General features: G+C 33.5%; 4 protein-coding genes across 7 annotated transcripts; 3 read left to right on the top strand and 1 right to left on the bottom strand.

Moving 5' to 3' along the window:
• The first annotated feature begins 345 nt into the window (after positions 1-345).
• LOC149518312 (B3 domain-containing protein At1g05920-like) lies at positions 346-849 on the top strand. The gene has a single exon (XM_089763280.1). The coding sequence runs from the start codon at positions 346-348 to the stop codon at positions 847-849; it is 504 nt and encodes a 167-aa protein (XP_089619406.1).
• Positions 850-5,380: 4,531 nt separating this feature from the next.
• LOC111285667 (uncharacterized) lies at positions 5,381-9,503 on the top strand. Of its 2 annotated transcripts, XM_022875221.2 has the most exons (9): positions 5,381-6,161; positions 6,227-6,413; positions 6,508-6,641; positions 6,729-6,841; positions 6,990-7,230; positions 8,463-8,615; positions 8,762-8,841; positions 8,953-9,002; positions 9,123-9,503. In XM_022875221.2, the coding sequence occupies exons 1-9, from the start codon at positions 5,748-5,750 to the stop codon at positions 9,263-9,265; spliced, it is 1,515 nt and encodes a 504-aa protein (XP_022730956.2). In that variant the 5' UTR covers positions 5,381-5,747; the 3' UTR covers positions 9,266-9,503. The 2 variants fall into 2 exon arrangements, with proteins under 2 accessions (XP_022730956.2, XP_089619412.1); XM_089763286.1 differs by lacking the exon at positions 8,463-8,615 and having other exon boundaries at positions 5,639-6,161.
• A 611-nt stretch (positions 9,504-10,114) lies between these two features.
• Positions 10,115-12,959, top strand: LOC111284626 (mitochondrial ATPase complex subunit ATP10). Of its 3 annotated transcripts, none has more exons than XM_022873400.2 (8): positions 10,115-10,355; positions 10,479-10,519; positions 10,624-10,687; positions 10,850-11,038; positions 11,358-11,429; positions 11,827-12,002; positions 12,098-12,215; positions 12,750-12,959. In XM_022873400.2, the coding sequence occupies exons 1-7, from the start codon at positions 10,209-10,211 to the stop codon at positions 12,213-12,215; spliced, it is 807 nt and encodes a 268-aa protein (XP_022729135.1). In that variant the 5' UTR covers positions 10,115-10,208; the 3' UTR covers positions 12,750-12,959. The 3 variants fall into 3 exon arrangements, with proteins under 3 accessions (XP_022729135.1, XP_022729134.1, XP_089617777.1); XM_022873399.2 differs by having other exon boundaries at positions 10,115-10,403; XM_089761651.1 differs by having other exon boundaries at positions 10,294-10,403; positions 10,619-10,687.
• Positions 12,960-13,205: 246 nt separating this feature from the next.
• Positions 13,206-19,904, bottom strand: LOC111284625 (protein argonaute 5-like). The gene is made up of 22 exons (XM_022873398.2): positions 19,340-19,904; positions 18,860-19,077; positions 18,608-18,757; positions 18,362-18,495; positions 18,135-18,244; positions 17,907-18,010; positions 17,271-17,409; positions 17,062-17,178; positions 16,852-16,962; positions 16,688-16,759; positions 16,025-16,144; positions 15,786-15,936; positions 15,587-15,708; positions 15,360-15,497; positions 15,143-15,285; positions 14,990-15,052; positions 14,842-14,905; positions 14,360-14,486; positions 14,191-14,264; positions 13,985-14,079; positions 13,858-13,889; positions 13,206-13,755 (listed from the first exon to the last, which is right to left on the bottom strand). The coding sequence occupies exons 1-22, from the start codon at positions 19,784-19,786 to the stop codon at positions 13,565-13,567; spliced, it is 2,922 nt and encodes a 973-aa protein (XP_022729133.2). The 5' UTR covers positions 19,787-19,904; the 3' UTR covers positions 13,206-13,564.
• Between the last annotated feature and the right edge of the window lie 671 nt (positions 19,905-20,575).

Below are 20,575 nucleotides of genomic sequence, written 5' to 3'. Positions count from 1 at the left end.
AAATTTTTTTTTTAAATTCTTAAAAAACAAAAACGTTTAATGTTAAAAATAACTGCAATCGTTAATAATAATTTCAATGGCTGTGATTACAAATAATCTGTCCGAGTTACCTTAGGATTATTAATCCAAGTTCCTGTAGGACAAGGATTACGGCTAGTAGTTGTAAATTCAATGGCTGTCCTAGTTGCCTTGGTTTAGTACCAAGTCCTTTTTTGTACAAGGTTTAACGTTAAACGCTATTGCCTACATGTAAACATCGCCTCAACATTGAAACTCTCTAACTACAAAAGACTATTAAGTTGAAATGGTTTAAGGGTTCTTTTAGGAGAAAAAACAATATTATAAATGGCGATTGAGAATGAGAAGTTGGTTTGTTCAGTCGTGGTGGAAGGCAATGCAAGAAGGAATCGTAGTCGTCCAGTCTTGCCTAAAGAGTTTAGATACGTTATCGAGGACGTTGGTGGGTTTGATGCAGCGCTTGTGATGGAAAAACTCTTGTCAAAAGCTGATACGAGCACTGCCAACAACCATCTGACGATACGTTTCCCGGCAACAGAAAGAAGAAAGTTCTTGAGAGATGTAGAGGTAGAGGAGTTCTCTGGAATTCCCGTTCTGTTCATTGAGTCTTCACTAAAAGTGAGGAACATGTCTTTATTATCTCAGTCCTTTCCAACTACTGTAAATTTGAGTTCGTCTTGCATTTTGAAGGGTAACTGGGATATTGTTAAGAAGAGGAACTGGCTTAAAACTGGTGATTTAGTGCAGCTTTGGACGTTTAGAAAAATTGAAGGTGAGGGTGATACCGATGATCTCATGCATGACTTGACAAGAATGTTTTTTAGTGTTTAGAAGCTCAGTTCTGTTTAATCAAGTAATCACCCTAGTAGGAAGTGGCATTAAGTAGAAATGGGGTTGCAATCCCAACTCCTTCTCTTATCTCAAAGCTAAACTGCTAATGCCAACTTAGTGGATCACGTCAAGGCTAATTAAAGCAATAAAGACGAATAAAATGGTTCATAACCCCCTATTTCTCAAAACTGAAGGAGATAGGCTAACGATCCATAGGTCATGGTGCCAAAAAGACTGTTGATTCAGTTTTTCACAAGTACTGCTTCTTCTACTCCCAACAAGATTATGCTTATCAGCATATCTTTGGACAATGAGGTATGGTGCAGTGGACAGATCCATGATGACAAAGACAGGCTCAGGCCTCCCATCAGAATTTGTAAGTAGATGATAAATCCTTCTACTACAGAGTTTTGCAGAACATATCAGATAGCATTGTCCCAGTAAATGCAAGAGGAGGTATCTTTAGTGAGTTATAGGAGATTGAAATTTACAATTAATCACTTGATTTTGATTGAGATCTGTTATGGTATTAAGGTGCCCATTGCTTGGATTTAAGCACTCCAAGTGCAAGTGACCCTGACTGGTTAGTTGCACGGGGAGACAAGGAGATCAACATCATTGGAGGCTGGATAAAAGGACTACAATGAAAAACTAGGTAGCAAGACTGGCAACAAGATGGCTTCTGAGGGAAAAAGAAAAAAGTTAAAATCAAACTGCGCCAAAATCATGGAATGTTAAGACCACATCAATTGTTTTTTTTATCAAAATCAATAAAGCCAAACAAGGATTTGGTGTTCATAGTTCAACAACATTGACTTATAACAATTCTGATCAAAAATAGTTTTATTAAAACATTACATTGTGCCATAAATTGAGCTTTTTGTTTTTTTTGTATGTTCTCAGTACTTAGCAAAAAACTGTTGTGACATAGACTGAAAATCTGCTAGGAAATTTCATGGTACTAGTACAAACTTCTGTGCTTCGCTATCTGTTTTTGAAAATAATGCAAAAATGTCTACCTACGTAAAAAAAAAAGGACAAATTTCGTAAACCAATAGCTTCCAAAGCTGTCGTTTTCAAGAAATACAAGCCATTCCTGGTAGAATCTAAAGAGCAAATAGTGGTTGGATTATGGACTGACGAGATTGTGAGCCCAAGGCTTAGTCCAACAAAAACAAGTTCATGAGAGAGACTTACAACCATTAGAGAGAGAGTTGTTTATAAAAATCTTAGTATTATAAAGTCTCTGATTGATTAGTTATATCATATGTACATTAATGCCAAGAGAAAAAGAAAAACTATGCCAAGTAATATAGTACCAAATAGTCAACAGGAAATTTAGTTGATTTGATCTGTCCCTAACCTTTCCAGGAAAATAGAGAACAATATAAAAAAAAATTTTGTCTTAGAATTTTTTATATATAATAATCATTTTAAATCTCGATTAATTTAAAATCAAATCAAATTATTTTTATAAGAGAGCTAATCTCTCCCGACGCTTATCTTTTTCATTCACAAGATTTGAAATTAAAACTTTATTTTAAAAAAAATCAAACTCTTTAGTTATTTGAATTAACAGGAATTGTATTTCTGCAAAAATTTCTCCTTGAGTTGATCTCTCACATAATTATTCAAAATTCTCAATGTTTTACTAATGTTTATTGGTTTGAATGACAAAGAATTAGATTACCCTTAAACAAAATTTTAATTTTGAGTTTTGTGAATGAAAAAAATAGACTTAAGAGAGTTTATCCTTCTTATGAGGTCTAATTCGACTCAATTCTATATTAATTAAAACCTAAAATGACTATCAAATACTGAGAGATCTCAAACCAAAAAATTCCTCAATATCTTTAGAATCTTTGAAATATTTGAGCCTAACTAATTCCTATAAATAAATAAATAAATAAATATATATCCAATATTACACAGAAGAAATTCCAAATAGAAAGTAGAGAGACTGCAAAATGTTTGATTATGGTACTGATTATATATATATATATAGTAATTTAATTATGCTTTATAATATTGTTATAAAATGAAAATCAGTGAAATGTAAATTCTTGGTCCCTACACTTTTTTTTAATGGTTATCAGTTTTATTTTCTTTTCTTTCCTTGATATATAGTCCACACCACGTGATATCACACTGCTTTTTATTGGAATATGTCTTCCACATTTTTTCTCCGTCGAAAATTCGTCCCAGAATCTCATTCACGTCCTCTAGAAAAAGCTATGCATAATGTCCTATGCTTATGCAAATACCCCAATTCCCAAATCCTATAAATATTGGCCGAACGATTAATGAAATATAATTAGTATTGAAGCTTTTAGGATTTTCTTTAACAAAGAGGGAGTAATCTAGGGATTGAAGAAGAGCTTGTAAGTGTTCAGATGTAAATTTAAATTTTAGATTTATTAAATATTATTTTTTAAAAATAATTATATAAATTAATTAAATTTTAAGTGCGATATTTTTAAAAATTAAAAACTAAAAAATGTACCTTTCCTTTGTATTTCCTTTATATTTTCAATTGAAAATATATGCCATGTACAGCATAATTTTTCCAGTTATGATTCTAGACCAGGAATCATTACATCATGTTTGATCGAGATAAATGTAAAGATAACCGACTTGGCTGAATGCAAACACTAAAAAGATTGTGCACGCGGAAATAAAGGTGCTTCACAGAACAATTCGTTTTTTATTCAACGTTTCTCGTGCGAGGAACGTACTCAACTTTTCTGTTTGTTTCCAAGGAAAAAAATCTGGAACTAAATGAGTATGATATAAATAGATTACGCATGCATATGCAGTTGGTGGGTTTGTGGGCATGGGTATGTAGCGTTGTTTGAAAGGAATTACAAGCGTGAGCCCACGATCAAAAATGTCAAATCATTAACTTGCTTAAAATTATTTGAACTTTTGCTAAAAGTTAAAGCAAATCATGAAGATGGTCGCTATCTATGAGCTATGGAATTTTCATGGAATTTTTGAACTCCACAAACAATTTTATAGAATTGCTATATTCATTTAATATAAATTTGTGGTAAAATAGATATGTAACTATAATATATATACACACATGATGATACAAGGAGGAATCTGTTTATATTAGTGTGAAATTAATTTAATTTTATAATTTTTATTTTTTAATCCAACAATTTTATTTCATACTTTATTAATTCATGTAGTTTATTCATGTCAAATTTCAAATTAATTAAAAATGTTTAATTATTTGTTTGATATAGTTAAAAATGTTTTTATATCATACATTAATTAGAAAGGTTCGAGCCCTTAAGAACAAATTACGACACTTTCTCGTACGTAACTCAAATTACATCATGATTTCATGCTAAGAGTATTTCATGGTTTCGGGACGAATAAACTTTTGGACTTTAAATTTTGATCACACATGAGACATTCTTATCTATATTGTGTTGCACGGGAACACATGTGAAAAGCATCTTTTTTCTTTTAACTTTTCTGGCACAGGAGACCGACACAATTTCCATTCTATTATATGATATCTATATTCCACAAGAAAACTATGCAATTTGATTATTCAACTTTCAAAATGATTTGATATGAGTTATGCTATTTGTCCGTCAAATTTGGCTGTTGGATAAATACATACTCTTTCAATTCATAAAGAAAATATATTACAATCAAACCAATAAATTATTACTTAGACAAAATATTGATATATATGAAACTATATAGTATTTTCCTTAATTTATATTGCTATATCAAGAACTAACACAAAAACCCATGAAAATTATCAATATTTCAACCAACAATGATGATAGCATTGTGATGTTCAATTTGATCATAATTAATTCAGGAAATAAATATTTTAATTAGCACATCGATGAGTGTCAAATCTTATTTTAATTTTGACATTTAAAACCAAACATAAGAATCAATCCCCATTTTTAAAATTTGGAAAGGCAAAAAATGAAATAAATAAGTGGGAAAATAGCTGTAAAGATTTGGAAGATGTACTTGAGATATATATTGGCAATAGAACATATGTAAAAGATGTCTAAATTAAGGAAAATCAAAGAAGAAATAGCTACTAGAGATTAAACAAAAAAAATTCATTCATCAAAATTTAGACCTTAAAACTTTAAATTAATTTTTATTTTTTTGGGTTATGGTTAAAATTCAAACTCGAGACTTTCAATTCAAAAAAAAATCCAATATCAGTAAACTATTGACTCATTGATTTCAAGTTGTTTTTTAAATTAGTAAAATTTTCACTTTAGATTGTTGTATCAAGGGTAGCTAAGTCTAATCCAAGTAAAATGTTGCTATGATCAACATGCCATACTATCTAACTTTGAGGGGAAAAAAAAAAAAAACAAATTTTGATTAGCCCCATAGAGTGATGAACCGATAATAATGTTATAAATGGCATTAGATTTCATTTAAAAGTACGGTATTATGCTTATTTTATTCTTATTTTTTGGGCTAACAATCAGCCGATATTGATGTATTTATGTTTAAGTGAAATTAGAATTGAAGAGGTGAGAGTGAGATCATGTTTGATTAGTTTTTCAAGGCTTCCTATGAGAACTCTATTAAAAAAGATGCCTTGGAGTCTCCTAATTAATTGATTTTGGAGTCCTTCTCTTTCTCTAATTAACCTTAATTGAAAGAGCTGAGTTGCAATTTCTCTTTAATTTCGTATAGATATAGATAGGATAGTTAAACTTTCAAAGCAAACTAATTCATAAGTAAACTCATTTTCTTCTAAGCAAACTCTTTAGTGCTATATATATATGAGCAATAATTAGTTCTTGGACCTGGCATTGGCAAAAGGCTTTGAAGCTCAAAGAGAGCCTAACAAAGCATATATTTATATATACTACTGTTTCATAGATAAATTAATTGCCATGAATTATCCTAAATTTTCAGTCCAATGGCTTCAATTCATAGTTATGGTTATGGTTCTCTCAATTTCAGAGAATAGTTGCAGTGCTGGCCGGTTTGACATTCCGAGACTGAGTCCAACGAGAGGAACATTAATCTTGGAACAGCCTGATATTGTGTCGTCTGCATCAGTTTCAGAGGATCTTCGAACTTTTTATTACCCCCAAACACTTGATCACTTCAACTACAAGCCAGAAAGCTATTCCACTTTTCAACAAAGATATGTGATGAACTTCAAGTATTGGGGCGGAGCCAATGCTAGTGCACCAATTCTAGCCTATCTTGGAGCTGAAGCGCCTTTGGACGGTGATCTTGCTGTTATTGGTTTCCTCAGTGACAACGCCATCCGCTTCAATGCTCTCCTCGTATACATTGAGGTAATAATATCAAAACATTCTGATAATCAATTAAGAATCTAATTAACAAATTCTATTTTCATCAGCATCGATACTATGGAAAATCAATACCATTCGGATCAAGGGAAGAAGCCTTCAAAAATGCAAGCACTCTTGGCTATTTCAACTCTGTCCAAGCCATATCAGACTACGCAGAAATCATCATGCATATCAAGAAGAAACTTCATGCTTTCTATTCTCCGGTCATCGTAATCGGAGGATCATATGGGGGAAGTAAGTTTATACCGGTAACAAAATTACATCAAACCTTCACCTTATGTATATTTAACTCTTCCTTGATCTTTTTTTTTTTTCTCAATGAAATCAGTGCTGGCTTCATGGTTTCGGCTCAAGTACCCTCATGTAGCTTTGGGAGCTGTGGCCTCATCAGCTCCAGTTCTCTACTTTGATAAAATTACACCAAGCGGTGCTTACTTTTCAGTCGTCACTAAGGATTTTAGGGTACTTATTGCATTGAACTTTCAGCTTAATTTTCTTTCCCTTTCATTTGTATATTTAAATTTTAATGTGATTGGAATTCATGCACAGGAAGTGAGCGAGACCTGCTACCAAACCATACGAAAATCATGGTCTGAAATCGACAAAATTGCTTCCCAACCCCATGGTCTTTCAATCCTCAGCACGAAATTCAAAACTTGCAAGTAAGAACATGAAATATAAGTTTTTTGGGCAAATTGGGTTTTTACGTAAATTTTTATATCTATTACTTTTCAATACATACCTTTGAATTAACTCTTGATTTTTTTAAAAAGGGTTATCTCTAATTAATTCTTTTTATCGGTTTGTTAGTCCATTAACCGATTCGTCAGAGCTTAAAAACGCGTTGACGAAAATGTATGCTTCAGCAGCTCAATATAATCAACCCCCGAGGTATCCAGTAACCGTGGTATGCGGAGGCATTGATGGAAGTGAAAAACTAGATATTCTGAGCAAGATTTTTGCTGGCATTGTTGCTTTCAGAGGGAATCGTTCTTGCTATATCAATCAACCAACCAACCAATCCGAAACAACCGTAGGGTGGAGATGGCAGGTATATATTCAGTTTTTTTTTTTTTTTTTTTTATCATATCTTATCTTTAGATTTTGGTAGCTTCTTAAGAATTATCGTTGATTTTTTGGCCAATAGAAGTTATATATCCTTAGTTTAATAAATGACATTGACAATATTAGTGCTTGAATATGACAAACATAGACCACAACAATGCAAAAAACACAGGAAAGTACAAATTTTGGGGCAACAATTAGTGTTGGCTATTACTTTTTGCCTAATTGTTATAAATGACGACTTATTTGAGTTTTAATTATGATGGCTAGTGAAATGACCCTTTCTATTTGAACCATGGAGACAAGGTGAATGATGTAGATTTTTTTTTTTTTTTTAATGTTCTTTTTAGATGAGTAAAATTTGAAAGGAGATAGAATTGAGATTTAACTCAAATGATATATCTACATCTTTTAAAAAGTGTGTAATTATAATATTCCGGTTTGATCTCAATATTTACAATTTTCTTTTCATATAAAAAATTATGAGTTGACAGATGTTGGGATAAAATGGAGAAAATTCTTAACCCTTGAAAAGGGATGATCAAAATTTAATGGATTGACAAAAGATTTATAATTTTATAATCAAATAATTAAAATGTTGAAAACACCCCTTGATAGTAAGTTCCACTAGGGCGACAGGGCGAATTAAAGATATTTTTATTGGATATATGGAGTATATATAAACAAAATCATGAGGATATTTTTATTCATGAATAGACTAGACCAATGAAGCTCTCTCTGTCTCCCTTCAAACTTTTATCTTTGTCAAAAATGAAATTTCATTGCAAATTCTTGATATAATTAATGACAGAATAATCTGGTTTTTTTTTAAAATAGATAATGACCACAGAATCTTAATAAGTAAATTTACCAAACAACTTGATAGTATGATGAATATGACAATTAGGATCACCAAATTCAACATTGCTAGCTATTGTTATAAGTTCTATCGAAAGTATATTATAATTAAAATGCATTTAAACATTAATTTCAGTGATTGATGCTTGGTTTTTTTTTACTCTGGCAATAATTAATAAATGTGCCCAAAAGTTTTATTTTAAAAAGTTGCTTTGTGATCTCCATTATTTCTTTTTTGGAATCAAGGGAATATGGTAACCTTTAAAATCCAATATTAGTTTAATTTTTTATTTGAAAACAAATTCAAATCCAACTCTTCGAATATTAGACAAATTTTTACAGAGTTTTGGTGTAATTTAGACATGCAGTGAAATGGTGATACCTATTGGCATCGGCAACAACACCATGTTCCAACCTGATCCCTTCGACCTAAACAGTTTTATACAACAGTGCATGAGTTATTACGGAGTTCCTCCGCGGCCTCATTGGGTCACTTCCTATTACGGTGGCCATGTGCGTGCCAATCCCTCTCTTAATTTCTTCACAATTGTTTCATATATATATATATATATATATAAATTGAGATTATATATAAAAAAATGATGAATATTTATCCATATTTATATGTTTCTGATCCTTTTTAGAGGCATATTTTGCAGGACATAAAATTGATTCTCCAGAGGTTTGGTAGCAACATCATCTTTTCAAATGGGCTGCGAGATCCTTATAGTCGGGGCGGGTAATTAATTATTACCGAAAAATCTTTTTAAAAAAATAAAAAAAATACCAAGATATTATCTCTATTGAGTAATAGATATACCATATGTTATCTTATATTGTTTTATTGTAGGGTTTTGGAAAACATTTCAGAAAGCATTCTTGCCGTATATACAGTCAATGGTACGTGCCTACGGCTAGCTACCTAGTACTCCATTGTATTTCTGATGCAGATCAAAGTAATGTTAATGGTCATATATATATATATATATATATATATTTATATATTGATGTTGCATGCAGGATCTCATTGCTTAGATATACTTCCAGAAAAGAAAACCGATCCGGAATGGTTGATTAGGCAACGAAGTATAGTGGTGAAGATTATCAAACGATGGATGGCTAGGTACTATGCTGATCTTAGATTAGCATTAATCAAACAATAGGAATTCCAAGATCATGAAAATATAGATAAATAATAGTACAACAATCTCATTTTGTTCCTTATAACCTTATCCATTGTTGAACATGTACCTTTGCTCCATCTGATTGAATTTGAGCTTGCTTTTTCTTTTTTTTTTTCTTTTGGGAGGTGTACTTGATTAAATTGAAGTTCAAGCATGAATATGAAAAGCTTTTCTTGAGGTTAACAAGATTGGAATAGCATTTGATGAGTTCCTCAAATTTTCTCGTAAGTTTCTTAATATACAAGCTGTGTTCCAGGCTTTGAGATCCACCTTTCAAAACAAATTATTAGATTCAAGGTTCAATTCCTTATTCCTTAATTGTTAATTTGTACAAATTGGTCCCTCTAAAAAGAGAAATATTCAATTTGAGCCCAACATAGATTGTGTGACCCAAATGACCCAATTTCATGTTCCGATTTTGGGCATTATACAAATTGGGCACTTCTTAATTTTTTATTTATAAAAATTGGGCCCTCTAAAAATATTCAATTGGGCCAAACACATATGTGACCTAAATGCAGCAATTCCTTGTTTCGATTTTGGGCATTATACAAATTGGGCATTTCTTGATTTTGATTTATATGAAATGGGTCTTTTAAAAAGAAAAATATTCAATTGGGCCCCACACAGATTATGTGACCCAAATGAAGTAATTCTTATTCTGATTAAAGCCATTAAACAAATTGGGCCCTTTAAAAGTAAAATATTCAATTGGGCCCATATAGATTATGTGACCCAAATGACTCAATTTCTTGTTCCAATTTTGGGCATGAAGCCAGGGCCCTTCACATATATTCCCTGTCCAGTCTCTTATCTTATGTATGAATATGATGTACCACTATAAAGTGGCAAAAACAAAAAAATCTAAAATCTTTTTGAAGGTTTAGGGTTTTAGAAAGCGAATCTGAATCGAAAATCGAAGATGTTGAGAGTAAATCGAGTGATCAATCAAACTAGGGCTTCGATTTCCACTCTTCAACATCTCCTAAATCATGAACAAAAGCTTTTTCCTTTCCCTCCTCAACATTTCGCTCGAAAATCCTCCAATCGCTTCTTCGACATTTACAAGGTAATTCACCCTCGAAAATCCTCCAATTGCTTCTTCGACATTTACAAGGTAATTCACCCTCCTTTTAACACAAGAAAAGGTTTCTTTTTTAAGCTAAAGTTCTTAACTTTTTATTATACGCAGTTTGGAAGCAAAACAGAAATCGAGAAAGAACGGGCAAGACTGTAAGATCAAGTTTAAGTTTGTTTGTTTATTTATTTATTAAGATCTTTTAATGTGCTTTTTGATAAATTTCAATAAAAAATTGGTTTAATTTGATTTAGGGCAGTGCTGATGAATTGAATAGAGGATATTTTCAGGATATGTCTGAGCTAAAACAACATGGTGGTAAGGTATTAACTCATTTATTTATTATTAAAAAAAGAATTATGCTAAATCATTTCTAAATTTGTTAAATTTTTATTAAATTAGCCAAAATGGAAAAGATTTTTAGGGAAAATAATGTTATTTTCTGAGAAGATTTTATTTATTGGAATGGAACCTTTCTTTTGCAGATTGCAATCGCAAATAAGATTTTAATTCCTGCAATGGCGGCTAGGAAGTTTCCTGCCGTGGATGTGATATACTCTGATGGCAGAAAGTTAAAGCTGCCGGTTATTTTTAATGGAAATGGGGGTGATGCCGACAAGTTGGCTGTCCCTAAAGCGTCTTTAGTCTGTTTATCATTTAGAGCAAACTCTCAGGTATGAATTCCTTTTGCCATGTTTGTTTTGAATCAATTTTATATATTTTGAAACAATGTTATAAATCTTTCATTGTGCAATTATCATGGAAAAAAGAATGTTGATTAGATAGTGCATTGCTTTTAAAGTTGGGGATAAAGGTGTATCAGCATCTCGTGGCAATGGCAGGGTTAAGAGTTAGATCTAAGTGCAAGCATGAATATGAGAAAAAAACAGAAGAAACAAAAAGATGTTGTTGGTTACTACCTCATCCGTTTTCTGGTAATTGGTGTTGTTGATTGCTGTTGCTTATGCAATTTAATCTTCTTTTCCTTGGCAGGGAATGGTTGATTCTTGGAGCAAGCCTTTTTATGAAACCTTTAGTGAGTCCAAGAATGTTCAGATATATGAGGTTCTATACTTTTTCTATTTAACTTAGAGATTTATTCTAATGTTTGTAAGCTTTGTGCCATATGCAGTAGATCAGCTGTTCTTGGTTTTCTGGAGCTAGAATTGATAGATTGCATGCATCTGTAACTCAAAAGAATGATAATAATAATAATAAATAAATAAATAAAACAAAGAGCAAGAATAACAGAGAACCATGCTGTGTTTGACTTATGACATTCCTAGTTCAGCTTCAAGTGCATCAGATCAGCCATAATTGTACTGCAGTTTCTTTAGTCACTGAATACAAGTTATGGAATTCTTGGTGCTGATTTTATGTCTTAAATAAGTTATTTGTTAAAAATACTTATGTTTGGAAATTACAATGTGTTGCTAAATTGTAGTTTGTTTTCTGATATCAGGTGTCATTTATAGACTCTTGGCTCTTATGCTTGAATCCAATTAAGAGACTGCTTCTTCGATTTATGAGGAAATCTATTGATGGAGAGAAGGACATTCTTCAGAAGCATATTGTTTATTCATTTGGTGACCATTATTACTTCCGAAAGGAACTTAAGATACTGAACCTTCTAACTGGGTACTCAAAGTTTCTTATATCCTAATCAATAACATAACTATTCATACAATTCTATTGGTCTGAAATATGCGTTGTTATTGGTTTGAACTTTGAAGGTATATTTTCCTACTTGATAAATTTGGTAGAGTAAGATGGCAAGGCTTTGGTTTGGCAAAACAAGAGGAATTGTCATCACTTCTTTCTTGCACGACACTTCTTCTAGAGGAGAAATAGGTAACCAACCGTGTTCTAGATACTTTATAATCTTAATTTTTGGGTTAATCTCCATTTTGCGTTCAAGGGATATACCAGATTTAGAAGAAAAAGAGGATGTGCTTAGTTTTGAACATGGGCCTATTTTTTATTTTCATTTCCACCCAAAAAAATATTATAAAAATGTCCTTAGTGATTGAAAACAATAATGGTCTTTTAGAAAATGGAGCTCCATAATGGTAGAAAACCGATAAAGATTATAGTATATTTTCTCCATTTCCATGAAAATAAAATAGATCACAAAAACAAACAAATTCTTGTTGCACTCACCAAACGCATTTTCTAAAATCAAGAAACAGAAATGTTTCTGCAACCAAGTACAGCCCTTGATTATCTTTTTGTGGAGAGTGATAAGTACTATTGCCAGTTTTATTTCAACTTCATTTTCTTACATTCTAAACAATAGTAATACCATCATTACCAGTTTATGAGAGACTATATTATTCGCCTTTCGCTTCTGTAAACTAACAATATCCCTTTGATATTTACTTGCAGATACTTTGGCTTGTCTGAAGCGGTTACTTTAAAAGCAAGCCTATTAGCACTTGGCACTTGGCACAAAGGTTTGAGGAATCCAACACTTTGAGAGGCATCATTTGTTGTAGAATAATAACCTTGCTGTTAAGTTTTTAGCAGGAACCGATGTATGATAATCTTCCCTTTTACTGATTTATAGAATTTAATGAATTATGCATTATTATTTTATCGGCTCTTGTATATTGATTCGGACAGCAAACGCGGACATAAGTTGGTTTATATTGGTTCAATGTTACCGTTATTGTCACGGAAACCATTGCAAGAAGATACAATAGACTTATTAATGAATAGCCATCCGAATGCTAAGTTAGGATTCAGAACTTTCTTTAGTTTTCTCAGCACCTCAAGTCAGCAAATAGCCAAAAATACAAATCAAGAGCCAAAAAATGAAATCCCGATGATGAACTTTGATGCTTCAACTTCAAAAGATATTTTCCATTAAATATGATTTTTATAAGAGTTTTACTACTCTGTACAAACCACAGATAACCCTCTGATGACATAGCGCAATGTTTAAAAACTATCCAGTTTAAAAACCTGTACCTGTGACATGTACACAAAAAAACCAAAGCCCTCTGCCAAACAAAATGTCAGGAGTGTTCGCTGTCGATCAACAAATTGGTCAAAAGCTATTGACAATATATCAACTCAAAGGCAAAAGAGTAAGGAGTTGAAGGGCTTAAAGCTACCCTAAATAAGCAAAATCATTAAACCAGGAACGCATATTTTGATGAAAAGAAACCCCAAACAAAAGAACAGAAACAGACGCCTATTCAGCAATAAAACATGACTTCCTTAACATTGTCTTTGATGCTAGGGAGTGGCCGAACCTCGACATTTCTGTCCCTTGCTCGACGCCCCCCACCAGTTGACTCCCCACCAGTAGAGCCACTGTCAGAATTCTCATCCTCCACATAATAGCGTGCCCGAAACGCAGCCAGATGGGCATAGTATGCAGGAGGCACTGCAAATGTAATCAAAATATTATCTGTTAGCACCAGCTTAGGAATAAACTAACGATAAGCTGAAAACCGATTCAAGAGCAGTTAACAGCAAGATCACGAACCTATAGAAACTGACCGAGTACACCTTGCATACCTGTAAATGAGTAGAATTATTATATTATGTGGTACTAAATTGAGTATTATTTATTCACGCCATTTCAAATTATAGAGAAAGAAGTCGATACATACGTGTAACACAAATTGTTTGTGAGCACTTGCAATATGTCTGCAGTGAAATTGTTTTCATCAAACAGCACATGGTAATGAGTAGGTTTGCTTGTTCCCTACATAAGAAACATAGTGAATACCTTTAAAAAAGACATAGTATCAGACAGAAGGAGCATATCAAAATAATATAAAATAGATCCCATCTGCAGAAGGCAAGCCTGGTTTACCTGGATTCCAGCATGGCTATTAAGATAAAAATCAAATTCAGTAGGGTGGCAAATGCTAGTATCAACAACAGTACCTGCAAAACATTGGTTATGATAAAAAGTTAACGCAATGCTGTAGCAAGGGGAGGTTAAGAGAATATGATAAAATTCCTTATATAAGATTTATTACCTGCTTGGATATTACCACTCTTATCCGTTTGGTTACGCTCTGTAGGAAATAAGCGAGTATGATGCCTCTTCTGCACCACAACAAATGTAACACGTGGCATATACCCCTCCTGTAGTGAGGCACAAGCCTGGAAAGAAAAAAGGCTGGCATCAGCAAGCCCAAACACCAAACATCGCATAAACAAAAAGTAGCATACTTTATTAAGCAAACTCTGCTGGTTGAAAATAATGAACTCCATACATTCATCATTTTCCATTTAAAACAAATGCCCTAGTGATCAGATATACAAAGAACCAGATAAACACAAACCATAGCATTCACAAATTATGAGTTATGAGATTATAACACAATCACTATACGTTGATGTTAATGGCAGGCATGATAAAACTTTTTCAAAGACACGGAGCTGTTACTTTATCCAATGTAGAGCACAGTCCTAGAACCTCTACCCCCTTCCACCCGCCAAAAATAACCTTTAATACCTTTCGAATTGCATCCATTTCATGGAGCAAAACCTGACTAAATTGGCCTTCACTAACACCATCTCTGCCAAAATAAATAACACAACATCAGCAATGCTGCTAAAAAAAAAAAAAATCAAGGATATGAATGATCAAAAACAAAGGTTACCTGTAGAAAATAATCCTGAATGGTTTTTGTCCAGTTGACTTGTAGAAAGCAACAAGCAATTCCCTAAAGGAAACAATAAATGTTTGATGAAAAATGTAGAAATCTCTAATAACTATAACATGATCCTAAAATAATCCACATCCACCACCATACCTTATCATTCCACTATGAACAACACCTTTTTGTGGATCCTGAAATGTTTTATAGAGATCCTGGATTATTTCCTCCCGATGAGGCTGTGCAGATACAATTCCGCGGTACTTGGTTACCTCTGGCCAATCCATTGAAGCAACTACCTGCAGCCAGCCAATTACCTCTAAACATGATGAAAAAACAAAAAAGAGACAATAGAAAACATGACTATGCTTACTGCAGCTATTGAAGAACTAGAATCTTCCCCGGGCTGTGGATGAGTGACATCTGAACCAAATATAATTGTAGGGTAATCAGACACACGGGGAATTCTTCTTTGAATGGCATCATCCAGGACAGTATTTCGCCCCCCAACCTAGTCAATTTACATATCTCAAAAATGATTACAAAATAATAAAAGGAGCCGGCATGAATCTGAAATCACCAATGAGGCAGAAAAAGTACCTTCACATTGATCTTCAGAGAAAGATTTTCAAAATATTGTTTGCTAAACTTTGAAGCTTGCTTGGGCTGACAACATTGTGAAACAATACCTAACTCTGTCTCACATATTCGTTTAATTTTCCCTGTAAGCAAAAAAAGGATTTTAGTTTCACAGAGAAAACTCTAAATTATTCAAAAACTTTAAATCTAAACCTCTTACCATATGAGCCAGTCTTATCAGGTAAGATAATTATCAACAACTGAAGTGGCCTTTTCAGGCCTGTAGACTCCTTGTAAACGTCCAAGAGAGTTTGATCAATTCTTTCAGGACGAGCTGAACGGATACGAATTGAAGCAGTTTGGCAGAACACCTTGCATAACAACGAAACGGGAAATCAAGTCAGTCAGTGAATAGATAACAAAAAAAGATATCTACACTTAAGAAACCACATAGTATACCATTCCTTTGCTAATACACATTTTAACCAACTCAGTACAGAAGTCTTCTGACATATTAGCATATTCCAAGGAGAAATTCACACAAGTCCAAAAATCTACTTTGCCACCATTGACCATTTTCTGCAAAACCAAAAAAAAAAAGTTAATCAGTGAAAATCATGGTATAGCAACATTTCATACTTTGCCACCATTGACCATTTTCTGCAAAACCAAAAAAAAAAGTTACTCAGTGAAAATCATGGTATAGTAACATTTCACATATACAACTCCTTTTGCCTTCGAGTTCCAAGGGCTATGTATATAGGGTTCTATTACTAGTAACTTCAAACAGACCACCTTTCTTCTAAAGCCTAAGTCCAGAAAAAGCATCATATCCCAATTTTCAGCTGGTTATGGCTTTTAAAATTTGTTCCAAACTGGACCAGAGCTTATCCAATGTAAATCCCTCAAAGGAATTTAAGACACACTACAATTTAAAATATACAACATCAAACACATAAGAACCCTTGGATGAAACTGGAAAAGATATGCAACTCCAGTTCCTTCAAGCATCATTTTGACATGGTTCTGGTTCCTCTATTTTTTTCAAGAATACCTCTTCATAGATGGAAAATCAATTCCACGCAAATGGAAGAACATAATCAGGGAAAACCAGTATATCACCTTATTGATCATGTTCCATGCCCCAAAACCAGGATTAACACTTCGTTCACGTCCACTATCATGATACTTAAGCTGCAGCAACCAAAACATACAAACATCAAATTTTATAATAAGAAAGGAAGTATGACTTCTCTCGAAAGTACAACATATTGCCATGAAATTACCAATGGAGGAGGCAAAACTCGCGCTTCAACCAATGCAGGTTCCTTTTGAACTTGAATTCCAAATTCTTTATGTACAAGCTCATCTCCCTGGAAATTATTAACCCTCACCATCTGCAGCAACATGAAATGCAGAGAGAAATCATAATTTTTAGTTAATCAACAAAATTAATAAATGCAGCTATGAGAATAAATTATCCAACATTGTTGTACCTTCTGAATATTCGCCTCCCTATCATGTGGGCGTTGACAGGTTGCTTTCAACAGTGCTTTTACTTCTTGTTCATTCAGCTTTTTAGTGTATCTTTGTCCTGCAACAATCCTACACAGCTGTACAACAAACTAAATCATATAGGAGAAAAGAGCGACAAACATCAGTATAGAAAACAGAAAATAATCCCATATCCATATAAAGTGAAAACCTCCATGGGCAAGTAGACAGGTTTTGCTTCACTTCCACATTGAAGGGCAGGCAAAGATGCATATTTAAGCACAATGTTGTATTTATCACGGAAATACTGAACCACAGACACATTTGTTCTCTTGTCGTCAAGAGTAAACCTAGAAAAGCCAAAAATTAGACAAAAGGATAATGAGCCTAAATAGAAAGAGAATAGGAATTAGATTAAAAAAAAGAGAATTAAATTGTGACAATATAACAGATACTTAGGGAATACAAATGAAATATCACAATTATTTACTTATTACAGAAATCTTACTTCAAATTTTTGTAATCTACTTTTCTAAAAGCATCATCCAAAAAGGTAGTTTAAGGCCCTTCCACAACAATGATTGTAGCTCTTGACTCGCATATCTAGCATAAACTATATTTTGGAACAAGTAGATTATGGCCAAATACCAACAATTATGAAATGCAACTAAAAGAACTCGAATTATATTTGAATGAGCTACTCACTTAAGTAGTAATCATATAAGACATCCACAAGCAAGCATATTATAACAGAAGTCACCCGAAAACAGTTCTACCACACTGGCCCATAAATGTACCTTAATACTTCAACTATTTATGAGCAAGTATAGTGATATAACAAACTCACGTTAACTGTCTTATAGGCTCTCTAGATATGCCAACAATCTTGCAAGCTTTTGCATACTCCATGTGGTTAAGTTCAACCCTTACACCTTTCAAGGCCTTTTTCACCTAAAAATCATGGCAACAGAAGCAACATAAATTAAATTTCAACCACCTTAATGTACAAGGACTGAAGTAAATAATTAACTAGATGCAAAGAATAGTTAAAAAAGAAACATAAGGTGAATGACACTTTGATACGATCTTGATCAGACAGAGGCCTTGACAGGTTTGCATGCTTTAAATGTTTTGCAACAAACTCAGTAACTAAAATTGGCTCGTAGAATGATCGAGCAGACACATCTGTAAGTGAAACCAAACATTTCAAACCAAAAATCAGTACAACTACAACTAAAACAATAAGTACAACTGATTACACAAAATGTAAAATGCAAATAACAACAATCATGGAGTAGCTACCAATATTAAGAGATAAACCCATCTGAGTAGGCCGAAGACTCTGATAATATCCCATCCAGTACTCCATTCCATTACCAAGCTCTCCTCTAGGACCAAGTTGTGGACTGAAAAATGACCTTCCCACCACAGTAAAACTGGAAAAGGAAGTGTCAAATATATTAATCTGATACAGAGGCATAAAGTTTGATTTCAGATATTTAATTACAATAAAGGCTTAACATTCTTAGATAATCAACAGGCAAGTACTTCATAGATGGTGTAGCCCTAAGAACAACATCCAGCACTTGAATAGTTTCTTGAGGACATTCGAAATATCTTCTGCACAAGAACTCCCGCAGATTATGAAGGTCCGGCTTGGATGCCAGTTTGATCGCCACCTTAAATTGCCTTTCCTTCCTGCAAATGACAGATAACCAGACAAATCACCCTTAAAGAACAACGATACCAAGTAAAAATAATAATGAACATAGACATCATCATAATATACACTAATATTACCTTGCTGAACTAGACGAACTACCGCCACGATCTTCGTCGATTAACTTCACAACAAACTCCTTTGACTCAAAAGGCAAAGCACCAGCTGTGTACAGGCTCTTCCGGCCATCATAGGCTGGACACCGACGACCCAAATGTGACTCCTTGTACATCTTAGTTAGTAGTTCCATTATAGCTCTGTTCACCTTCTTTGAGGTTACCTCAGGTGTTATAGTAACCTATAAAGAAACAAAAGCCATTAAAAGAGAAGGGAAGAATATGCAAAAGTAAACATAGATTGCAATGAGGTAAATAAATAATCGAACAGAAGAAACCACTAAAATTAAATGAAAAGGACTAAACAAAAAGTGTAAATAATTTAAGCAAATATTAACAGTTAAAATCTCCTTAAATTTAAAACAACAATCAATAAATGAAATTACTAAAAGCCTTCCACGTACGGAAACGTCAAATCAATAGGGAAGAGAGGGAGCCGCTTACATCGTAGTGATGAAGATCTCTATTAGCAACATTAACCAGGAAGTGATTAGCTCTAACCCTGCATTTTCTACCGATCGTACCAAACCCGGGTCTTTCAGGGAATCCAATAGCCTTCGAAGACAACGGACGAAGAGGAGCCGTCATCGTCGTAGCCTCCGGTTCCAATGTGAGCTTCTGGGAGATCTCCCTGCTCAGTGATTCCGCACCAGAACTCGACGAAGGATGATACACGGGAGCCGTAGAGGTAGAAGGCAAAGATGGAGGAGGTGGCCGAGTTGGAGCCACCTGAGGAGGAGGAGGAGGAGGAGGACCTGAGGGTCCACGTCCCATGATAGAATCACGACCTATTCCTCTAGCACCAACACCACCGCGAGGGAAAGACTGCGAGGGTTGACCGCGACCAGAGTTCTGTCCCCGGCCTCGTCCACCACGTCCACGTCCAGACATTGCCGTTAAACAATGGGGAAACTAATAGCGTAAAGAAGAAAATTGAAATGGTGAGAAACAAAAAACAAAACTAATAGCGTCACCAGCAGAGACTTTTGAAACGCCCGCTTTAGATATCGAGAGAGAAGCTGAAGAGGGTGGGAATCATTATATAGTTGAAGCAGAAAGGAATTCCAGAAGACGTGTAAAAGTTGACTCACTCTATGGGTCATCTTTATGTTTAGATGACAAGATTATTATTTTATTATATTTTAATTTAGTATTTAAAATTAAAAATAATAATTAATTTTTTTGTTATACGCATATTTTAACACTCATTCATATTCAGAATTTGAATAATAATAATATAATTTTTATATAAAATATAATATAAATACAAAAATTTTAATATTTATCTGAACGTAAATTCACTGACAATCCCGTCTATTGCGACCGCTCTATCCTAGATCATCTGTAAATGACTACTAGTTAATGACGAATTTGCCCTCGTACTTAAAAAAATGTCGGAGGAGTCCTACTGAATTCTTCTTGTGCACAAAAACGAAACCTTAACTTGAACGAATTTGTCGCAGTAACCTTTTGTCGAGCTTTGGCATTTTTGCATTGCACTTGTAAGGACACGGAACCGAATCCGAAGGGTCAGGTTAGGGTTGTCATTTTCTTACCAGCTTTTTCTTTTTTCTTAAATATTTCGAAATATGCAATAAAAATTATAAAAAATATGTAATAATATTTATTTTTATTTATTTATTTATTTATTTATTTTAATTAAATTATAAGATGCGAAAA

This window comes from Durio zibethinus, chromosome 6 (genome assembly GCF_047325235.1).
Source record: "Durio zibethinus cultivar Kanyao isolate XHJ-2024 chromosome 6, ASM4732523v1, whole genome shotgun sequence".
In the NCBI taxonomy this organism is placed as follows: domain Eukaryota; kingdom Viridiplantae; phylum Streptophyta; class Magnoliopsida; order Malvales; family Malvaceae; genus Durio; species Durio zibethinus.
The sequence above is the reverse complement of the archived record's forward strand: the minus strand, read 5'-3'. Positions and strand labels throughout refer to the sequence as shown.